Source organism: Aulonocara stuartgranti, assembly GCF_965226115.1.
Source record: "Aulonocara stuartgranti genome assembly, chromosome: 16".
NCBI classification, from domain to species: Eukaryota; Metazoa; Chordata; class Actinopteri; order Cichliformes; family Cichlidae; genus Aulonocara; species Aulonocara stuartgranti.
Genome location: NC_138952.1, coordinates 17,479,470 through 17,497,764, shown reverse-complemented (window position 1 = coordinate 17,497,764; position 18,295 = coordinate 17,479,470). Strand labels below are relative to the sequence as shown.

The 18,295-nt window shown below is 41.0% G+C and overlaps 1 protein-coding gene across 5 annotated transcripts in view; it reads right to left on the bottom strand.

Annotated features, from left to right (window-relative positions):
• Nucleotides 1-1,077: 1,077 nt before the first annotated feature.
• osbpl6 (oxysterol binding protein-like 6) overlaps nucleotides 1,078-18,295 on the bottom strand; it is a 49,266-nt gene continuing 32,048 nt past the window's right edge. For 4 of the 5 annotated variants that reach the window (XM_082509447.1, XM_082509450.1, XM_082509448.1 and 1 more), the window contains 14 exons: nucleotides 16,310-16,478; nucleotides 15,532-15,662; nucleotides 12,686-12,793; nucleotides 12,150-12,281; nucleotides 11,263-11,350; nucleotides 9,640-9,893; nucleotides 9,253-9,390; nucleotides 7,714-7,777; nucleotides 7,431-7,509; nucleotides 6,768-6,912; nucleotides 6,378-6,522; nucleotides 6,148-6,274; nucleotides 5,850-5,972; nucleotides 1,078-3,845 (listed from right to left, as the gene is read on the bottom strand). In XM_082509447.1, coding sequence (XP_082365573.1) covers nucleotides 3,734-3,845; nucleotides 5,850-5,972; nucleotides 6,148-6,274; nucleotides 6,378-6,522; nucleotides 6,768-6,912; nucleotides 7,431-7,509; nucleotides 7,714-7,777; nucleotides 9,253-9,390; nucleotides 9,640-9,893; nucleotides 11,263-11,350; nucleotides 12,150-12,281; nucleotides 12,686-12,793; nucleotides 15,532-15,662; nucleotides 16,310-16,478 — 1,815 coding nt within the window. In that variant the 3' untranslated portion in view covers nucleotides 1,078-3,733. The remainder of the gene's footprint in view (nucleotides 3,846-5,849; nucleotides 5,973-6,147; nucleotides 6,275-6,377; nucleotides 6,523-6,767; nucleotides 6,913-7,430; nucleotides 7,510-7,713; nucleotides 7,778-9,252; nucleotides 9,391-9,639; nucleotides 9,894-11,262; nucleotides 11,351-12,149; nucleotides 12,282-12,685; nucleotides 12,794-15,531; nucleotides 15,663-16,309; nucleotides 16,479-18,295) is intronic. The other variant, XM_082509449.1, reaches the window with a different exon arrangement.

The window sequence follows — 18,295 nt, the reverse complement described above, 5'->3', positions numbered from 1 at the left end:
ATCCTGCTGGAAGCAACCATTAGAAGATGGGTGCATTATGGGTCATACAGGGATGCACGTGGTTGGCAAAAATACTCAGGCAGGCTGTGGCATTTTAAAAATGCTCAGCTGGTACTAAGGCGTCCAAAGTGTGCCAAGAAAGTATCTCGCACATCATTACACCACCACTACCCTGAACCTGTGATACAAGATAAAATGAAGCCATGTATCTGTGTTATTTCTGTGAAATTCTGACCCTACTATCTGAATGTTGCACCAGAAATTGAAACTCATCAGACCAAGTGGCAGTTTTTTTAATCTTCCATCATTGAACTCTGGTAACACATGTGAATTGATGTGAAGATCCTGTCAGGAGTCCTACAAGGTGTGGTCTTCTGCTGATGCAGCCTTTGATGTGTTGTGTGTTCAGAGATGCTCCCCTGCATACATTGGCTGTTGTTATTTAAGTTACTGTTGCTTTCCTGTCAGCTTGAAGTAATCTGGTCACTCTCTCGTCTGGCAACAAGGCAGTCACTGGACATTTTCACCTTTCAAACCATTCTCTGTCGTTTGGGTAAATCCCAATAGATCAGCACTTTCTGAAGTTGCCAGACCAGCCTGTCATACATATTCAAAGTCACTTAAATCACCCTTCCTCGCCATTCTGTTGCTCTGGTTGAACCTCAGCAGGTCAACTTGATCATGTCTATATGTCTAAATGTACTAAGTCACCGCTGTGTGATTGGATGATTTGATATTTGCGTTGCTGTGCAGATTAACAGGAGCACCTAGCAAAGAAGTCCTTGTCATTGGGTTCTCTGTTGCTTGTGTGTTTGTGTTTTTTTCCCCAGCAACTTAAAACATAGGTACTAGCCTTAAAAAATAGTGGATATCACTACTGCGTCATATGTGTTTCTATGCTTACCAAGGTGTGCTGTGGGAGCTCCAATTTCTGTTATTAAAGAAAACCAGGGGTGTCAAACATAAGGCCCGGGAGCCAGAATCGGACCATTGGACAGCTTATGAAAATGAAACATAAATATCAGAGTACAAGAACACTTACCTTTTTAAAAAACACAAACCACAGAACTTCATCCCTTGAGTTTTGCAGTTTTATTAGAACAAGCACTATGTAGCAGCAGTGTACAGTGTTCATGGAAAGATATGTACTTTGTTAAAATTGCACTTTAGAAGGTACCCATCAGGAAATAGATTTGATCCAAACTGAGCTGACATAGTGCTTCATGATACATGTCAGTCGACAAAAAAAAAAGTGTCCAATTCAGAAACCATAAACCTTTTTTTATAAGGCATCTGCAACATTCATTGGCAAGCTCTAGACATGCAGGTAGAAAATGGATGAAGAAAGCTGGAGGATTTTCTCTCTTTTTTTTCTCCACTACATTCTGACTCTGTGATACCAAACACTACACAAAGCACTGGCCCTACCTCCACAGCTACTGATGTAGGAGGGAAAAGAAATCAGCTGCTGCAGTAGTGCCCCCACTTTTTTTTCCTCCCCCCCCTAAATGTGCTGCATTTATTGTGATCACCAAAAATGAATCAGTTACATGTTGGGGTAGCAGAGCAGTGCAGAACACTTTTAGACACTGCAAGCGTTATACAGTTAAAACTTTTCTACTCCTCTAATGTCAAAGAAATTTCCCTTAATGTATTCCGTCCTCGGCTAAATGCTCAGTGTACTTAATCATCTGCAGGCAGGCGGACTATGGAGAATGTGCGGCGTTTGACTTGTGAATGGCATACCTTCTTCTTGGCTCGGGTATTCTCATCTGTTGTGTGTTTGTGAGGCATTGATAAATGCATTAAGGCACAGCAAGTGAAACCGACGCTGCTGAGTTGTAGCATTAAGTTCGTGATCAGGGAAAAATAAAACTATATCCACGCGTATCTTGTTGTTTTTTATCTTTTAAACTACATGGATGCAAAGCAGTTCTAACTTTTTGGTTTGTTAATCTACGGTGTGATCAGTGCACACATGATGGATTTGCCTTAAACAGTTTTCGCTCTACATATTTATATTCACCTTTCCCCTCCTCGCCCTGCAGCTGTGAACAAAGAGATTCAGCTTTAAGAACTATTCGCGTGTGTTCGGGTTGATTTTAAAGGCGCCCCCTTTTATTTTTTTCTTTAGCTGTAAAACAAAAAAAGAGGAGACTAGGCAAGATTTTAAAGCTAAACTTCAACCTGGTGCTTTGAAGAAGCCCACAGCATAGCAGTAAATTCTCTGGGGAATCAGACACATTGAGACGTTTTAATGTTTTTACAGTATCCATCTGAAAATCTGGCTTCTTTCATTTTTACAGGACGACCTGTAGGTGTCTCTGGTGTTTCATAATGAACTACGACTGCATGCGGTTTGGTGATTGAGTCACGGCGAGATTAAATCATTCCTTAATCAATTAATGATAAGATAAATTATAGATGGTTTGAGTAATATATCAAGAAAAATACCAAATATCTGCTGGTAACAGATTTATAAATGAATACAGTTAGTACTTTTTTTGCTCTATATCTTTGTAAATGATTCTTTTTGGTTGTTAATCAGAATAAAGATGATTTAAAAAAAATCTCTTTGGGTTTTTTGTAAACTGTAACAAGACTCTGATGGAAAATTACTCATTTATTAATTCAAAATAATTACATCTTCAAGCTGCGGCTGTTTTATGGAAATATGTGACTCTGCTATTCACGTTTTGTTAATAAATGAAGTACTACAAAAATCCCAAGGATCTGAGAGAACGCTGCAACCTGTACAAATCTTTTCTTATACTCGTGACTCGGACGTGTACGCGCCCATTATTTGAATGAAACTCTCACATTCGGGAACAGAGTGGAGAGAGTTATGTATGCATTTATGTAACTGTGTGATTCACACGAGTTGGTTTTGTGTAAGAATGGTTATTATTAGACACTGGGGCTGCTGAGGTGAAGATCGTCCTTCCGTTTGCACTGTGTCACGACAGATCAGTGTTGACAGTCCACAGGGCCGAAACGCCTCGCGTTTAAATCACACCTCACCTCCCAGCACATGTTCAGCTCAGTTACTCATTAAAACGGCGTTTGTAGAGCCCCGTACTTCCTCCACAGCGGTCGACATTAATTTCAAATGAGTTGTTTCCCGGGAGAGAGTGCTGCCATCCGACAGAGTCGACAGTATTAAAAGGCAAAAATAAATAAAATCTGCCAATTCACATAATTCTCTTTCACTAAATTCGGAGTCCGAGATATTTTTTATAAAAATACCTATTTTTTTTTCTACAATAACTGATGATATAGTAAATACGGCTTTGTACCAGTGAAAGCTGCTCTCTACACATGCAATGTTATCATAGGTAATCTGTAGGTAATCAAAATGTCTACTTCATAGACTAGTCTACCCAAACTGCTGTTGGAAATTAAATGGCTTCAACTTAAAGGCGCCTAATCGTGTGACTTGTACAGGTGTCTTTTTAAGGCAAGGACATACTGGGAAGTCAACAGAGCTGAGGAAACATCTACATAGGCGCGGTGAGACCCAGCTTCGACAAGCACAATGAAGGTGATCCTAGGGTATGTTTCCATGGATGGGTGACCCTCCACAGGGTCGCTGGGCGTCGGGCCTTCCCTCAGCTCAGCAGTCATTCGTATCCATGCACAAAGATGTTTCATCATCGTCGCGTTTCTCTTAACACCTTATTGTGCGTAGGTAACAGCCTCCTCGTCTGTGATGATGGAAACACAGATCCATGTGCTACCATAGAGTCACTGTAGATTCCATGTTAATGAAGCCGGGGTTTTTGCGGAGCTCCCAGTACATGTTGTTGGAGACCCATCTCTCCCTGTGATTGGCATCAACCACTTTCCTGGAAGGACAAAGACAAAAGTGGAAGTTGTAAACCTAAAGGCAATGGGGAGAAATACACTATTCCCTACATACACTCAGCAGACACTTTATTAGATACACCACCCTCTAATACTGGGTTGGATCCTCCTTTGAGTTCAGAAATGTCTGAAGTCTTCATAGCACAGATTCAACACGGTGCTGAAAATATTCCTCAAGATTTTGGTTCATATTGACACGACAGCATTGCACAGTTGCAACATCCATGTTGACAATCTCCACCTAACAATTTCCACCACATCCTAAAGGTGCTCTTCTGGATTGAGATGTGGTGACTGTGGCTATTTGAGCTCAGTGAACTCATTGTCAAGTTCAGAAAAACCAGTCAGAAGATGAGTACACTGTGGATATAAAGTTATACACATGCTAAGCAACAATATCAGGTAGTCTTTAAACAATACTGAGTTGGTATCAAAGGGTCAAACACACCATTACACCACCACCAGCCTGAAATGCTGATACAAGGGAAGATGGATCCATGTTTTTGTATTGTTCATGTTAAGAAGACCACAGAAGGTACCACAGCTGTCAGCTAAGAGCTCACCAAAAGTATACATCTGTACAATCAGAACACTGAAAATGTAATTTGTCTCGATTTCTGCTGTGACATTCAGATAGCAGGGACAAAATCTGCCATAAACCACATGAAAGCATGGATCTATCCTGCCTTGCATCAGTAGTTCAGGCTGGTGGTGTAATATTGTGGGGGATATTTTCCCGATAAACTTTGGGTCCCCTTAGAACGAGCTGAACATCATGTAAAAACTACAACCTACCTGAGTATTGTTGCTTATCATGTCCATCCCTTTATGACCACAGTGTACCCATCTTTTGATGGTTGCTTGCAGCAGGATAACACACCATGTCACAAAGCTCAAATCATCTCAAACTGGTTTTCTGAACTCAACAGTGAGTTCACTGTAAATGGGCTCCACAGCCACCAGACCTCATTCCAACAAAGCACCTTTGGGATGCAGTGAAATTGGAACTATCATATCAATATGGACGAAAATCTCTGAGGAAGTGTATCCTTTCACCGGGAGATTTATAGACTAATTTGAATTGAAGTGTTGTTGTGTTCACATTTTTGTAGTTGTACAACCCATTTTATAACACAATGCCAGTTAAAATAAGAATGACAATACATAATAATAAACATACATAATTTTTTAAAACAATGCATTTTAACCCAGATTTTCATGTTCATCTATAAATCTCCCTACAGACACCAAATTGTGCTTCATTTGATTATTTGCAAAGAATGTGAATAATGTTAATGTTGAGTTTTCCATGCAAACGTTGAGCTGCTAAACATCCTAAAAATGGGAAAAATGCTGACACAGCCGCAGTCACATCCTCTCTTACAAATATTGATCAAATTATTGCAATAGAGGAGCAAATGAATGCGTCTGTACAACATTTGATTGTTCTATTGCACTTGGTTACAAAATGTTCTCACATGTAATCGCATGGCAACACAATGCCATGTGATTACAACACAACACAGACAAAGACTAGTACTTGTAGACTGCCCATAACTACGTGGTTATCTACACTCCGGTTCTTTCTCATCTTGTGTAACACGGCTTCTCTCCACTTCTGATGTCAGCAATTACTGCCTAATAAGGTGATGTGTCTGGCTTAATGTTTTGATCAGCTACCTCAGGAGAATAAGACAAGGTCTTGCTAGTGAGCAAGAGCTCCCCAATCAAATCAGCTTCATAGCAGCTTCTTCTCTTTTTACCCGTATTCTTCCAAAATATGAGATCTTTTTCATTCTAATGTACTTAATCAGTCCAGATATTTTCCTCATTTCAACACTGAGATGTGTGTAGTAGGCTGTCTGAATGGAGCCAATCAAAGCCAATGAAAGACAAAACCGAACATGAAACGAAATAAAAAAACAAAGCGACGCATTCTACAAGGTGAATAATGCACATCTGGCTGCTGCTTTGTGCATCCTTACTTAAAGAAGCGTGGCTCGTGTTTGATGTTGTTCTCATCGTTCCACTTCCTCCTGACCCTCTGCATGTCCTCAATACGCTGCTTCTCTGATGACGCCATTTCCAAGTTACCTTCTTCCAGATACCTAAATGAAAGGATGAGAATTTGTAAACATGAGGAGAAAAACTACTACCAGCAGACTGACTTCAATGAAATTGCAGCCAGACCGGAAGAAATCAGTCACACTTTTTTTACTCAGTTGCTGCAAAAATATGCAGCGTTAGCAGCTCGTAGTGCCAGGTGCAGATGTGATGTTGTACCTTTGATCAGGTCTGAATCTGGCATCCGTCCGCGGCAAGGCATCTTTTAACTCAGGACAAAGCTCATTTAGTTCAATGGCAAACCTGGTGAAGCCGTAGTAAAGCTCATAGTCTGTGGGCATGGAGCCTGGGGAGGAAAGCCAACAAAGTCCCCTTTTAGCTTTAAAGCTTTGTACAGCTAGTCCTGAGTGAAGTCCCGCTGTGAGAGTGAAGCGAGAACTGATTCTTACCTGGCCTCCAGATGCATTTAGCAGAAGGTGGGACACCACAATAAACACCCTCGTGCCATTTTCCAAAAAGCCTGTGGATCACTTTTCCTTCCTGATCCATCACAAATCCTTGAACTTCATTCACATTTGAACTCCAGTAGTTTCCCTAAAAAACATAAACTTCACTGTTAGCTTTTTCAAGTTATATATAAAACTAAACCAGCCTAGAGCATTAGAGGGAAACCCCAAACGGTTCATTATAAACATCTGGAAAATTGTGAGGAGGAAGAACTCCCTTTTAACAGGAAGAGACTTCTCATTCAGGAAGAGGCAGCCATTGCCATACAACTGGTTGAGGAGAAGACAACAAAGAAGCAAGAAGCTACCCAAATCATCTCAATTATTTTTCACCTTGACAAAGGTAAGTTTGCAGAGGCAAGCACTGCTCTTTATGTTTCTGATGGTAATCTCCCCGTAGTGTTCAATCCACCGCCGTCCACTGAGGATGTTGTGTACACAGGTGGTAACTTTATTCCATTCGTATTGATCACCAAACCTAGAAAGCCACAATAAAAACAGCTTCAGGTACTGCAGGTGTAAAAAGGCTAGATTATTAAAGTAGGTGATACAGCTATGTTCATTTTCTGTGTAACCTCAGTGCTTTTCGACTTCTGTGAGGTTGTCACTTTAATCATACCCCAAAGAGGTTATTATTTGTGGGTTGATCCATACAGTAGATTCTTGTGATAAATCCAATCAAGCCAATCAAAACAAATCTGGCTTTAGAGCAAGGGGAGCTTAAATGATTAACTCTGAGGATGCTGGATTTTTCTGGGGCTCTTAGGTGTTTTTAACAGCTTTGACAGAACTAATAAAGTTTTTGTTGTTAATTTCTGTTGATTTAACACAAGCCTGCATTTCTCAGTCATCATTAAAATCTCGATATTTCCATGAAGGCAATTAAAAGCAGAAACCTGGCGATTAACATAATCCCAGTGACATGAAGCATTAAAACCAACCAAACTCTGCGCCTTCATGTTCAATTACCATGCACACCAGCTGGGTGAAGGTTACCTGGGTATCATGAGATTTACACTCCCGATTGGTAAAATTTCCATTGATTTTCCCCAGAACTTGTTTTTCCATCTCACATCTGGAAAGAAAAACAACAAAAATATCCCATTAAAATAAATTTTTTTTTTAACATTTTGTCTAAAATCATACCAAATAACATTTATGTTTACTCTGTACAATTTCCGCTGGTTATTAAAAAGGCTAATTGAGTCCTGCTGGCTGGTCTACACTAAGCCATATCTCCTGTGAGGAAAATCCCTAACTAATTAGACAGGTAACATACCTTGCCAGAAGGTGAAGTTCTTAGACTCACAGTGGCAGGCGGAGACGGGAGGGTGGTGGCTCACCTTCAAGAAAAGATCAAATAAAAAAAAGAGTCTGGCAGCTGTCGTTTAGATAGCACATCATATACAGCCACTACTCTTAATTACACATTTATTGTGACGATTTTAATTTTGTCTATAATATTCGTTTGACAGTTTTGGTTCACAGAAATTGTGATTTTTTTTTTCACTGTAAATTTATTCTGAATGCTGAACTTGCACTCTCCTGCTAGACACTGGAATTACTTACGCCTGGTGTCTGGGAATATTTTCCCCAGGGAAATCAAAAGACCAAGCATGAAACTCCCTGATCTTGCAGGAAGCCCAACAGCTTATATCTTTCTGTGTCAGGTTGGTGATGAACCCTTGTATTTACAGATTTAACTCTGAGACTTTGAGGAAAGATCTTCCAGTGTAATGTTTGAGAGCCCACACACACATGTGTTTGGACTGTGCGAAAGAGGCCAGACTATCTGGACAGAACCCATGCATGCACACGCAGAAATGCTACAGTGTTGTGTTAGTCCTGTGTTGGACGGGCAACCTGCTCAGTCTCACACCTCTGACAGCTGGGATAACCTCCCAGCTGTCCCAGTGTTGAAATACATTGAACTGAAGTGTAACCCACTGATTTTCCGTCGTTATTAAAGTAGTTCAGCCAACAACAGAATTATGATTTATGCTTAATTTCAGTTTGATTATTGTAATGGATTGTAATCGGTATCAATAAGAAGCCTTCTCATAAGAAGCAAGAAAACTGGTTATATTACACCAGTCTTAATGACTACACTGGATGCCCATTTCTTTTAGAACTGATATTAAGATTTTACTTATTACTGTTAAGGCCCTTCGTGTCCTGGCCCCAGAATATATACTGAAACTGTTGTTCCTGTATGCAAACCAGTGCACAGCCTCAGATCCTTGGGCAGAAACTGTTTACTGTTCCCATCGCACGCTTAAAGACAAAAGACGGTCGCCGTTCGGAGAGCAGCGCTTGCCTCATATTTGTCACAAGCCATTTTGATGTTATTTTGATGTTGCACTTGAGTCTTATTTTAATTCATATATATAAACATTCTTTAAAATAATTTCCTTCCATTTCTTTTACTCTGTGTTTCTTAGAAGCACTTTGCAACACTGCTTCAGTTTTCAGCTAATCTAACCTCTGGAGCAAACATGTGACAGCATTTATAGAAACTCAACCTGATTTCTTTTTTTTAATATCTCCTACTATGTTTCGTCTTCTTCCAGATAAGAGCACAGTGAAGCACTGGGCTTTCTTGCAAATTAGATAAAACCGAGTTCTTTGAGGCGGCCACACACAAAAACAAAGGCACAGACCTTGCGGTTAAACCGAAGCACTCCAAGGAAAGCTCCACCGAGCTTTTTAGACCTCTCCAACATAATGAGACCTCCTCAGGAAAAAAATGAGCTACTCTATAAATGCCTTCTTATTGCTTAAAATTGACTCATTTTGAACTGTGTGAGCAGGTGCTTACCTGCTCAGAGAAAAAACAGAAGCCCTTGTCTTCCCGAATACATTCGTAAGTCTCTCCGAGTAGCGGGTTGAATGGCTTGCTACCTGCTCTGTAGTAAGTGGATGAGTAGCCTGAGACAGCAAAAGCAGCGACGAGAACCTGAACGAGAGTCATAAGAGCATAAACACAGAGTGGATTTACAGGCTCCTCATAACAGGCTTTGTCACGAATAAACTAAACAACAGAATCTGTCATTCAAATGTTATCCAAAGGACAGGAGGCAGCACATCACAGGCATATATGTTAGCTTGTGGCTTGCAGTGTGACATCACACATTAATGAATTAATGAATCACCACACTGGAAACTGATTAACAGTTCATTTCATAAGCTCCGGCGACTTCTTTACCATGCGCTCAAAAGGATCCTCGGTCTCAGCAGCCTTATCCAGCAGCTCGCTGTACTCCAGCTCTTCACACATGCGCTGCAGGGTGTTGAGGGGCTCGTTGAGCTCCACAGGCATGGACACTTTGGACAGGTCTTTGCCGATGTTGTTTCGCAAGATGTTCCAGAGGTTGATGTTGCTGGTGTCAGGACAGGGTGCCGACAAGCAGCTGCGCCGCCCATTACGAAAGGCGCTGCCAGCAAAGTCTCCGTTGGCCACTGAAAAAAAGATAAATAATGAAAAAAAGGAATCATTATTACAACATCCATCTGGTGTAATTATCTGCAACAGGCTATGCTAGTCCTAGAAACGCCTAATTAAGTATAATTATAACAAAGAATTAAAAAAAAAGCATTTTTTGGTCGTGTTGCAAGTCTTTGTGTAAAATGCAGCAGGATGTTTTTTTTTTTATATTCTAGGAAAAAACTTTTCTTATTTTTTCTTAGTTTGTTTAATATATGCCGACTTTGTAATTTAAGTAGTGAGGACATGGTATTAGTTCAGGTTTAGCTGCAACATCAAATACACTGAAACGACTCTTGTACTTCACCAGTAGTTGTGCTGTTACAGTGATAGACGGTCATATTACACAAAGTCTGAAACAATGATGTCAGTGAATGTACAAGTAATCCTTGTGAGCCAAAAGCTCAGGGTTAAGATTCTTATAAACATTTGGTTTCAAGCTGCTTTTTCCTCTTTTGGATCCGGGCAATGTCAAAGACGCGATCGTCTCAGGCACATAGATCTGGCTGCGAGAACACAAACGCACCCACCTGCCTGCTAAAAACCACCGATTTATGAGGAGCAGCCAATCAGAAGAAAGTTGACTAAAACGGTTTGATATAGATACTTGTGAACTTGACCCAGCGTAAGGTAAACAAGGTTTACTCTTCGCTGTGAATCATGCAAAGTAGTCGTGTCCAACATTAAAAATATGGGGTCATAAATTAGCACAATAGGTCATCTTTAATTTAGCTTTTAAGCAATATTTTTTCCCTGTAATGAATAAAGAAATCTCTGTATGTATGTTTGTTGATTTTAAAGAAGTTTAAAAGAATAGTGGTCACATCATTGGATTCCTTCCTAGATTTACATATATAGATGCTGATACAGTGTGTTCAGGTAGTGTCATAAGCTCTTACACTCAATTTGTAACCCTGCAGATGATGTCACGCTCCTCTGTGACCTAGATAACGTAGATTATAAATAAATCTCCACCGACTGTGACATCTACCTTTGCTAATCCTGAAGTGCTGGTGACAGTGGACGCTTTACTGGAAGATAACTACTCACCATGAGAAAATAACACCAATTCTAGCTCATTTCCAAAACTTTCAGACTAGCGGGAGCCTGAGTAGTTTTTTTCCCCCTTTCTGTTGCCCTTGGCAACATAGCAAAGTCAACTGCTTTTGCAGCACTGATAAATGAATTTGCAAAGTGTGTGTCTTTGCGTGGGAATGTGACGTTATTGTAGAAGCAGCACGGCTGACGGACTGAGTGGGATCTCCCCCTCCTTTATTAATTTCTCATGTCCTTTTGTTCTGGTACAAACAACGGTTGCTCGTGACGGCGCAGAATTGGACCTACTTTGTCTGGAGACGTTATCAGTCACGCTGGCGTTGTCCTCGGAAATGTTATCGCTCACATCACTGACATATGACTCATCGTCTGAACCCTGTGAGGGGAACAGGTACACAGGGGAGTGAGGCAGTGCAGTAGTACAACACGAACAGATCAGAACAGCCTCACACTCACACACACGCGTGCACTGCAGTTTTCCATTGGCTAACAAACTGCAGCAGCATGCCGGCTATCTGTCCCACTGCAGTAATCATGAGTCAAGACACTGCAGTATTCATACTTTATATATAGCAAACAAAATAAGGTCACATTTGAAAGGGCCATGTTGTAGCCACTTTGGGTGAAAGCTGCTTTTCCAGTTTATGTGACAAAAAAAAGAGCGAAAAGGCTTGCCGTTAGAGCTACAGGCCAGGGGGATGATGAATTTCCACGCTCAGTAATCCTTCAGCATGGCTCAATGCATGCCTGGGGAGCTACAATGCTTGATGGGTCTTCAGGGGCCATACGCAGTATATTTGGAGCAGAATGTTCACAGCCGTTAAAAAGGGAAGGAGGCAGAAATGGTTGATTTGAGTGATGGACCGAACATCCTCCTCCACTTGATGCTTTTTAACAAAGCATAAAGTGGAAGAGGATCATTTTGATTCTTAGGCATGACTCGGGGATTAGGCCTCGGGCAGATGCGAAGGAGCCCTCCTGTGTTTACGTTTCTTTTACACTCCATCTCTGCTCTTCGTGACTTTTGCATTAATTACTGACTAAATCTGTCTCCACACACACACAGGCATCACGCTGACGTTTTTCACTGACTTTACAGCAGCAGTATAGTTTAACCTTACTAAATCCACATCCATCACCACATCCACTCCGCTTCTTCATCCGCCCCGCTGTACCTCGTTCTCTGACGAGCTGGCTGACAGAAGCACTTCCTGGGCATCAAAAAACTCAGAGACAGATTCTGACATGGAGAGTCGGCTCTCATTAGAGGCCTGCTGAGTCAGAGGGATCCCCATCTGTTCCCCGGCCTGCAGGCAAACACAAGCAAATGCAGGAGGCGTTCACTATTTCTTGCTATGATGACAGGTTGAAGAACCAAAACTGACCTGAACGAAGACAAACAGAACCAGAAGACAACACAGTGCTCATATTGCAGCATGTGTCTCCTTGCCAAAAGGCAACCTCCCATCCGTTTCTAATTAGTCAGTTTTTCCATTAACCTTGATGTCAGGTCCTGCATAGAATAATGATTTCTGAAGCTCACCTGCCAGGCTGTACTGGAAAGGCCATCAGTCTATAGGAGCGAGAATCAATAAGCCAACTGACAAATGCAGGAAGCAAATACATCGACTACCTGGCGAGCCTCCGAAGCTGTAGCTTTATCAATATCAGGGTAAGCAATGAGATTTGTCAGTGATAGACAGTGAGCTACCTCATCAGGTGTGGAGATGATGTTCACACTCACAACTTGCTCAGTCAGGACAGACTCAGAGTGGATGCGGTTGAGTCGAGTTCGAAGTTCTGCATTTTGCGACAGGGCCTGAAGAATAAAAAATGCTTTCTGACATTCAAATCTCACACGAAACTTTGAAGTAAAAAAAGATAAAAAGAATTGGCTCAGTCCTTCATAAAGAATACAATTATTTGCATCCTGCTTTTTCTGTAAAAAAAAAGAACAATTTGACTGATTATTTTCTTGTTTTGCCACAGATTTTAAAAAGTCACAAGATTTTAAAAAGTTTTCTTTAAAGTTAGAATATCTATAAAAAGCATTTACTGTGACCAAGAGCATATGCATGCTTCAAAGGGGCGAAAATATGTCAATGATAGGTTTTGACTGGGATTTGCATCCCAGTATCTCAGGTGAATGTTCTGTGCTTAACAACTTTGCAGCAATATTCAGCTCTACAATCACTTGACACTTTTTTAGACACACTTTGCTAGTGCTAGATTTGAAACCAGTGGGCCTTTAGAAGTGCCTTAATTCTTCATAAAACCACGTACTAAAAGTATGCCTCAGAGATTGTAGTCCATATCAAGAGCTTGTACATCCATGATGAGAATCACCCGTTTTCACTACATCCCAAAGGTGCTATATTGGACTGACATCAGGTCACTGCGGAGGCCATTTGAGTGCACTCTGTTGTCCGATTTTGATGAGCCACCTGTGAAATGAAGCCTCGGTTTCCTGTTTTTAGCTGAGAGAAGTGGTCTCCTGCTGCTCCCGTCCATCTTCTTACAAGTTTGATGTATCTGTCTGACTCTTTACATGAACAAGGAATTTTCACCTAATGAACTCAATGGGTATTTTCTGTTTTTTGGACCATATTCTGTAAACCCTAAAGATGATTGTTTGGGGAAATCCCAGTAGATCATCAGTTTCTGAAAATTCCAACAACCATGCCATGTTCATAGTCACAAAATCATCTTTCTTCCCTATTCGAATGCTCAGTTTGAACTTCAGCAGGTAATCCCAATGATGTCTACTGCCATGGTGGTTGGTTAGATTTGTGTTAAGTTAAGCTGCACCAAAGTGGCCAGGTAGTGTGTTTTGTTTACTTTACCTGGTCATGACCAGTGTCCAGTGATGGTTCACTCACCACAGGTTTAATTCATTATTCACATACTCATACATGAAGGGCAGGCCAATATTAACTCCTGAGGTCCAAATGTTGTCAGTTTGTCTTGTTCTCTTACTTGTTCTCATGACTATATTTAGAGATTTTTACAACTGAAGAGGGCAGTTTATAGTTGTGATAAATCCACTGTGAAGCAGCAGAAGAGGAGAGGAGTCACAGCGACTAGCTGGTGGACAGAGTGAAGTATTTAGCTGATTAAGAGCCACACAATAGCCTCAAAGCCTTATGGGGACAAAAAGAGAGGAAGTATTAGACTCTCGTTCATCAGGTGGCCAAAAATGTAATTAAGTTAATGCAATGCTGTTCCTTTCTGCAGATGTTTGATCAAAACTTAAAAAAAAAGAAATAGAAAATGTAGGTTTAGGTATAAACGTACCTACTGTATGCCAAAGGAAATATTAAATACATAAAACTAAGATGGCAATAACACTCACTTATATCCTGCGGGGATTACAGTAGCTGACATCAGCAGCTGTAACTATAGCAACCACAACTCCTGATTATCAACCTCCCACAGAGCTCTGCCACCAAACCTGACCTCCATCCTGCGACAAGCGTGTCACACAAGAATCCAATTAGGAACGAAACGGAGATAAAACAGCGAGTGAAACATTTCACTGAAATGATGTCAACTGTTAGCAGAGGAACAGTCCAATTAAATCGCGGTGGTAGAGAGACAGCCCTGAGGAGAAGAGTTAATGAACTGCACTGCACATTTCTCCCGCTCACCAATTAATGTGGGAAAAGATGATTGGACGTTCACGGCTCACTTGCCTGGGCTCTCACCTCCACACATCATTTTTCTTTTTAACTGTGATGTTGATACAGCGTCACAGTTTGCATTTGTAGCACGAAAACAGATTGGCAAAGACTAAATAGAAGGAGAAGAGAGACATCACCACCAAAGATTACATCGGCAACATGTCCTCCAGCCTCCTCTGGTGATACGCTGTAGATAGACTGGTGGCAAATACTGAGGCTTTCATTAAAACATGCAGGTGCTCTAAATGGTCTCCAGCCAGTTTCAGCTGCCAGATTTATGACTTCCTGACTTCTCACAGTGGCGCTAATCGAGTAAAGCTAAGTCGCCGTAGAGAAAAACTCTGTCAAGATGGCCGAAAGCAGGTGAGACCAAACTAGAGGGAGCTTTAATAACACATTATTAAAACTACATAATGATGATAGTACTTATAGACACTGTCACTGCAGTGCAGCAAACACTAGATTAATCCTGCATTTTGCCTTTTAGCTGTATTTTTTCATATCTGGTTACACAGACATTGTGCAACATATTAATAATAACAGAACTGTTCTTCCATAACAGCATCACGATCATATTGTTAGATTAACATCAGCATCTGGCTTAAAGAAAATCTTGCCACAGGAGCCATTTTATTATTGTCTCTAGACTTTTGGTGAGAAAGCTGTAACACTGAATTTGTAACTGAGATGTTTTTTCAAAAAGATGACTGGCTCATATTTTACTCAGCTGTTGTAAAGCAGATCACTGACTTCTGCGTGTTACAGAATTCTCTCATTGATTTCTATTCAGCGTCCTTTCTGTGCCATATCTCCTCCTTGCATGTCTCTGGGATCGTATCATGGGTTACTCTGATTCCCACTGAAGGGAGCTCATTACCTGTGACAGAGACTTCCTGAGAGAGTTGATCTGGGCCGACTGGTCTGGCTGCTCCTGATCAGACAGAATCTGTTTGATCTTTTCCTTCTCTATGGCCACAGTGTTGAAGGCCGACTTCAGCAGCGAGTGGACTGCAGAGAGACAGGATCAAAGAAAAGCAGTAACTTAGAAACCCGCGCACCGGTTCAAAGGCATCGCTAGCTCCTCTGTCGCTATTCGCCAATGCTCTCTCTATGTAAGAATCAGTCACACAGTGGTACCAAGAATGAGACATAACATGCACCATGTGCTGGTTTACTGGTTTCTAAGCCACTTCATGGACTAGAACCAGATCATTTCACTAAAGTGCTGCCCCCTTACTTCGCCCTTCATATCTTTCAGATCTGCTGAGCTATCGCTGCTGTCCATCCCACACACTGACTTTAAAACCATGATTGTGCATTTTTCGGTTGCTGGCCCTAAACTGTGGAACAGTTTGTCATTAACAATTAGATTTCCCTTCTCCTGCAAGGAATTTAAAACCAGTATAAAGACCGGTCTCTTTTCCTTAGCCCTTCACTTGCTATAAACCACATTTATTGTCTTTATTTGCTTGTGCAGTACTGTTCTCTCTGTCTGTCTCTCTCTTCATATACAGTGGCTTGCAAAAGTATTCGGCCCCCTTGAACTGTTCCACATTTTGTCACATTACAGCCACAAACACGAAGATCATTTAATGATGATCAGCAGCTACAGTATGAGAATAAAGTCCACCTTGTCCTACATGCTGCGTTCGTACCTTTCTGGGCAATAATGCAGAACTCCTCTTGAAGTTTAATGTAGTCGCTGGCACACTCTACACTGTCTGTCAAGCGGGAGACAGGGGGCTGAAAGTCCACCAGCTCGGCACACAGGTTAGGGTTGGATGAGTGGAGGCGGACAGGGGACATACTGGCAGACAGAGGAACCTGGAGAGAGAGACAATCACAGAGGCTGACTGTCAGTCACCCGTGTGGCACAACAGTGCTCTTCTTTTTGTGTCTTGCAGCCAAAACAATCTCTAAGAACCACAGAACTAAATCTGACAAGACCAAACATTATTCTGATAAATTTCCAGTTCACTCTTTATCTGAAGGGCCTTTAAGCACTGGACCTCTGACAAGAGCTTTAACCAGGCATTAGCAGCTAAAAATGGCTAAACAGCATAAGAGCATGTAGCTAATTAGCATATCACCAGATAATAAAAGTTAATGAAGTTATTGCTCTGTTAACACCGACGCAGTTAGTGTGTTACTTTCCTGGTTTATCTGTATTCTGTTCATGCACAGAGTTTGTGTCACATCCACGCCTCTGTTAGCATGTGGACGTTTGTGTTGAGAATTTGGTCCCCGGTTTGACACGAGATGCCAACATGCCACAATGAGGATTCTTTTTAAAATTACTTTCCTAAAAACGACACTGAAGGAAATGCTTCCATAGTCTTCTCTCAGAGTAACAATCTTTTATTCATGAAATCTATAGGTGTCTAAGAGCCCAGGTTTCCCTGGGAACAACATCTTACCAGGATAGGCCATGCTGGAGAATGTAATGCTCTAGATAACAGATCAACAGGTATGAAATCACCTCCCACAGACCAGTGAAATCTCTGGAAAATGGGCCAGCATTCCTGGAAGTGCTTTCTGACCACTGCATATCTTTATCTTTACCGGAAGATGTCACTTTGCTGCTTACAGCAATTTCGTTTTTCTATAAGCATTAATATAGCCTATGATCCTAAAAGAGAACACCGATTGTATTTTCTGACCTTATCTCAAATTTACACACAGAGTTAGGCCTACATTTGAATTCTGTTTATGCATTTTCTCAATTAAGACTGTCTCACATACACTTTGCCTCACATAAATATACATTTCATGGAATAACAATTGTAATCCATCAGATTCTCCCCCGTCTTAATGACACAGCACTGATAGTGTTGTTAATTTACACTGTCAGCGCTTTCCTTCTTGGCTTCAAACAGGCTAAACTTTATTAATATAATAGATCTTTTCCACTCTTACTCACTAAAGCACTTATACATACCACGGGTTTGCCTGCACAGGCTGTGGTACTTTCACTCTGTATTATGTCATTAATGTCTTTGTATTTTTTCAGCATCACAGTTTTATCTTCCTTTGTAAAAATCAGCAGTATCACTGTTCATGTTTGTGGCCATGTGAAAATGCTCGCAGCTAGATTCATAAACCTTAAGATGATTTATCGAGTTCATAACCATCTTCATAGCCTGATTGCAGATGTTAGCGTGAGTGAAAATATTCTGGGTCCGTTGAAATTGCTTTAGCGTGGAGCCATGGTGAAACAAAAAATGCATTCAATGAGCAGTAATGACATTTTACTACTAATGGGATTAATAAAAGTTTATGACTGGTTTAACAAAGTGCATAAAGTTGCATGGACACACATTCAGTTTTGCACAAATATATCGTGCAAAATTAAGATATATTAGCAAAATCAGGCCGAGCCGCACGACAATAACAAGTGGAGCTGCAGACTAGGGCTGGGTATCGTCACTGATTTCTAGAATCGATTCAATTCCGATTCACAAGGTCCCGAATCGATTCGATCCACGATTCGATTTAATTCGATTTAATTCGATTCGATTCGATTTAAATCTGGGAAATTTTGACAGTCAGAAATATTATAATTCAGATCAGTACATTTACATATTTTTGTATCAATAAAAAGGAAGCTGACACACGCAAGACTTTATCACAGGTGTGAGCGT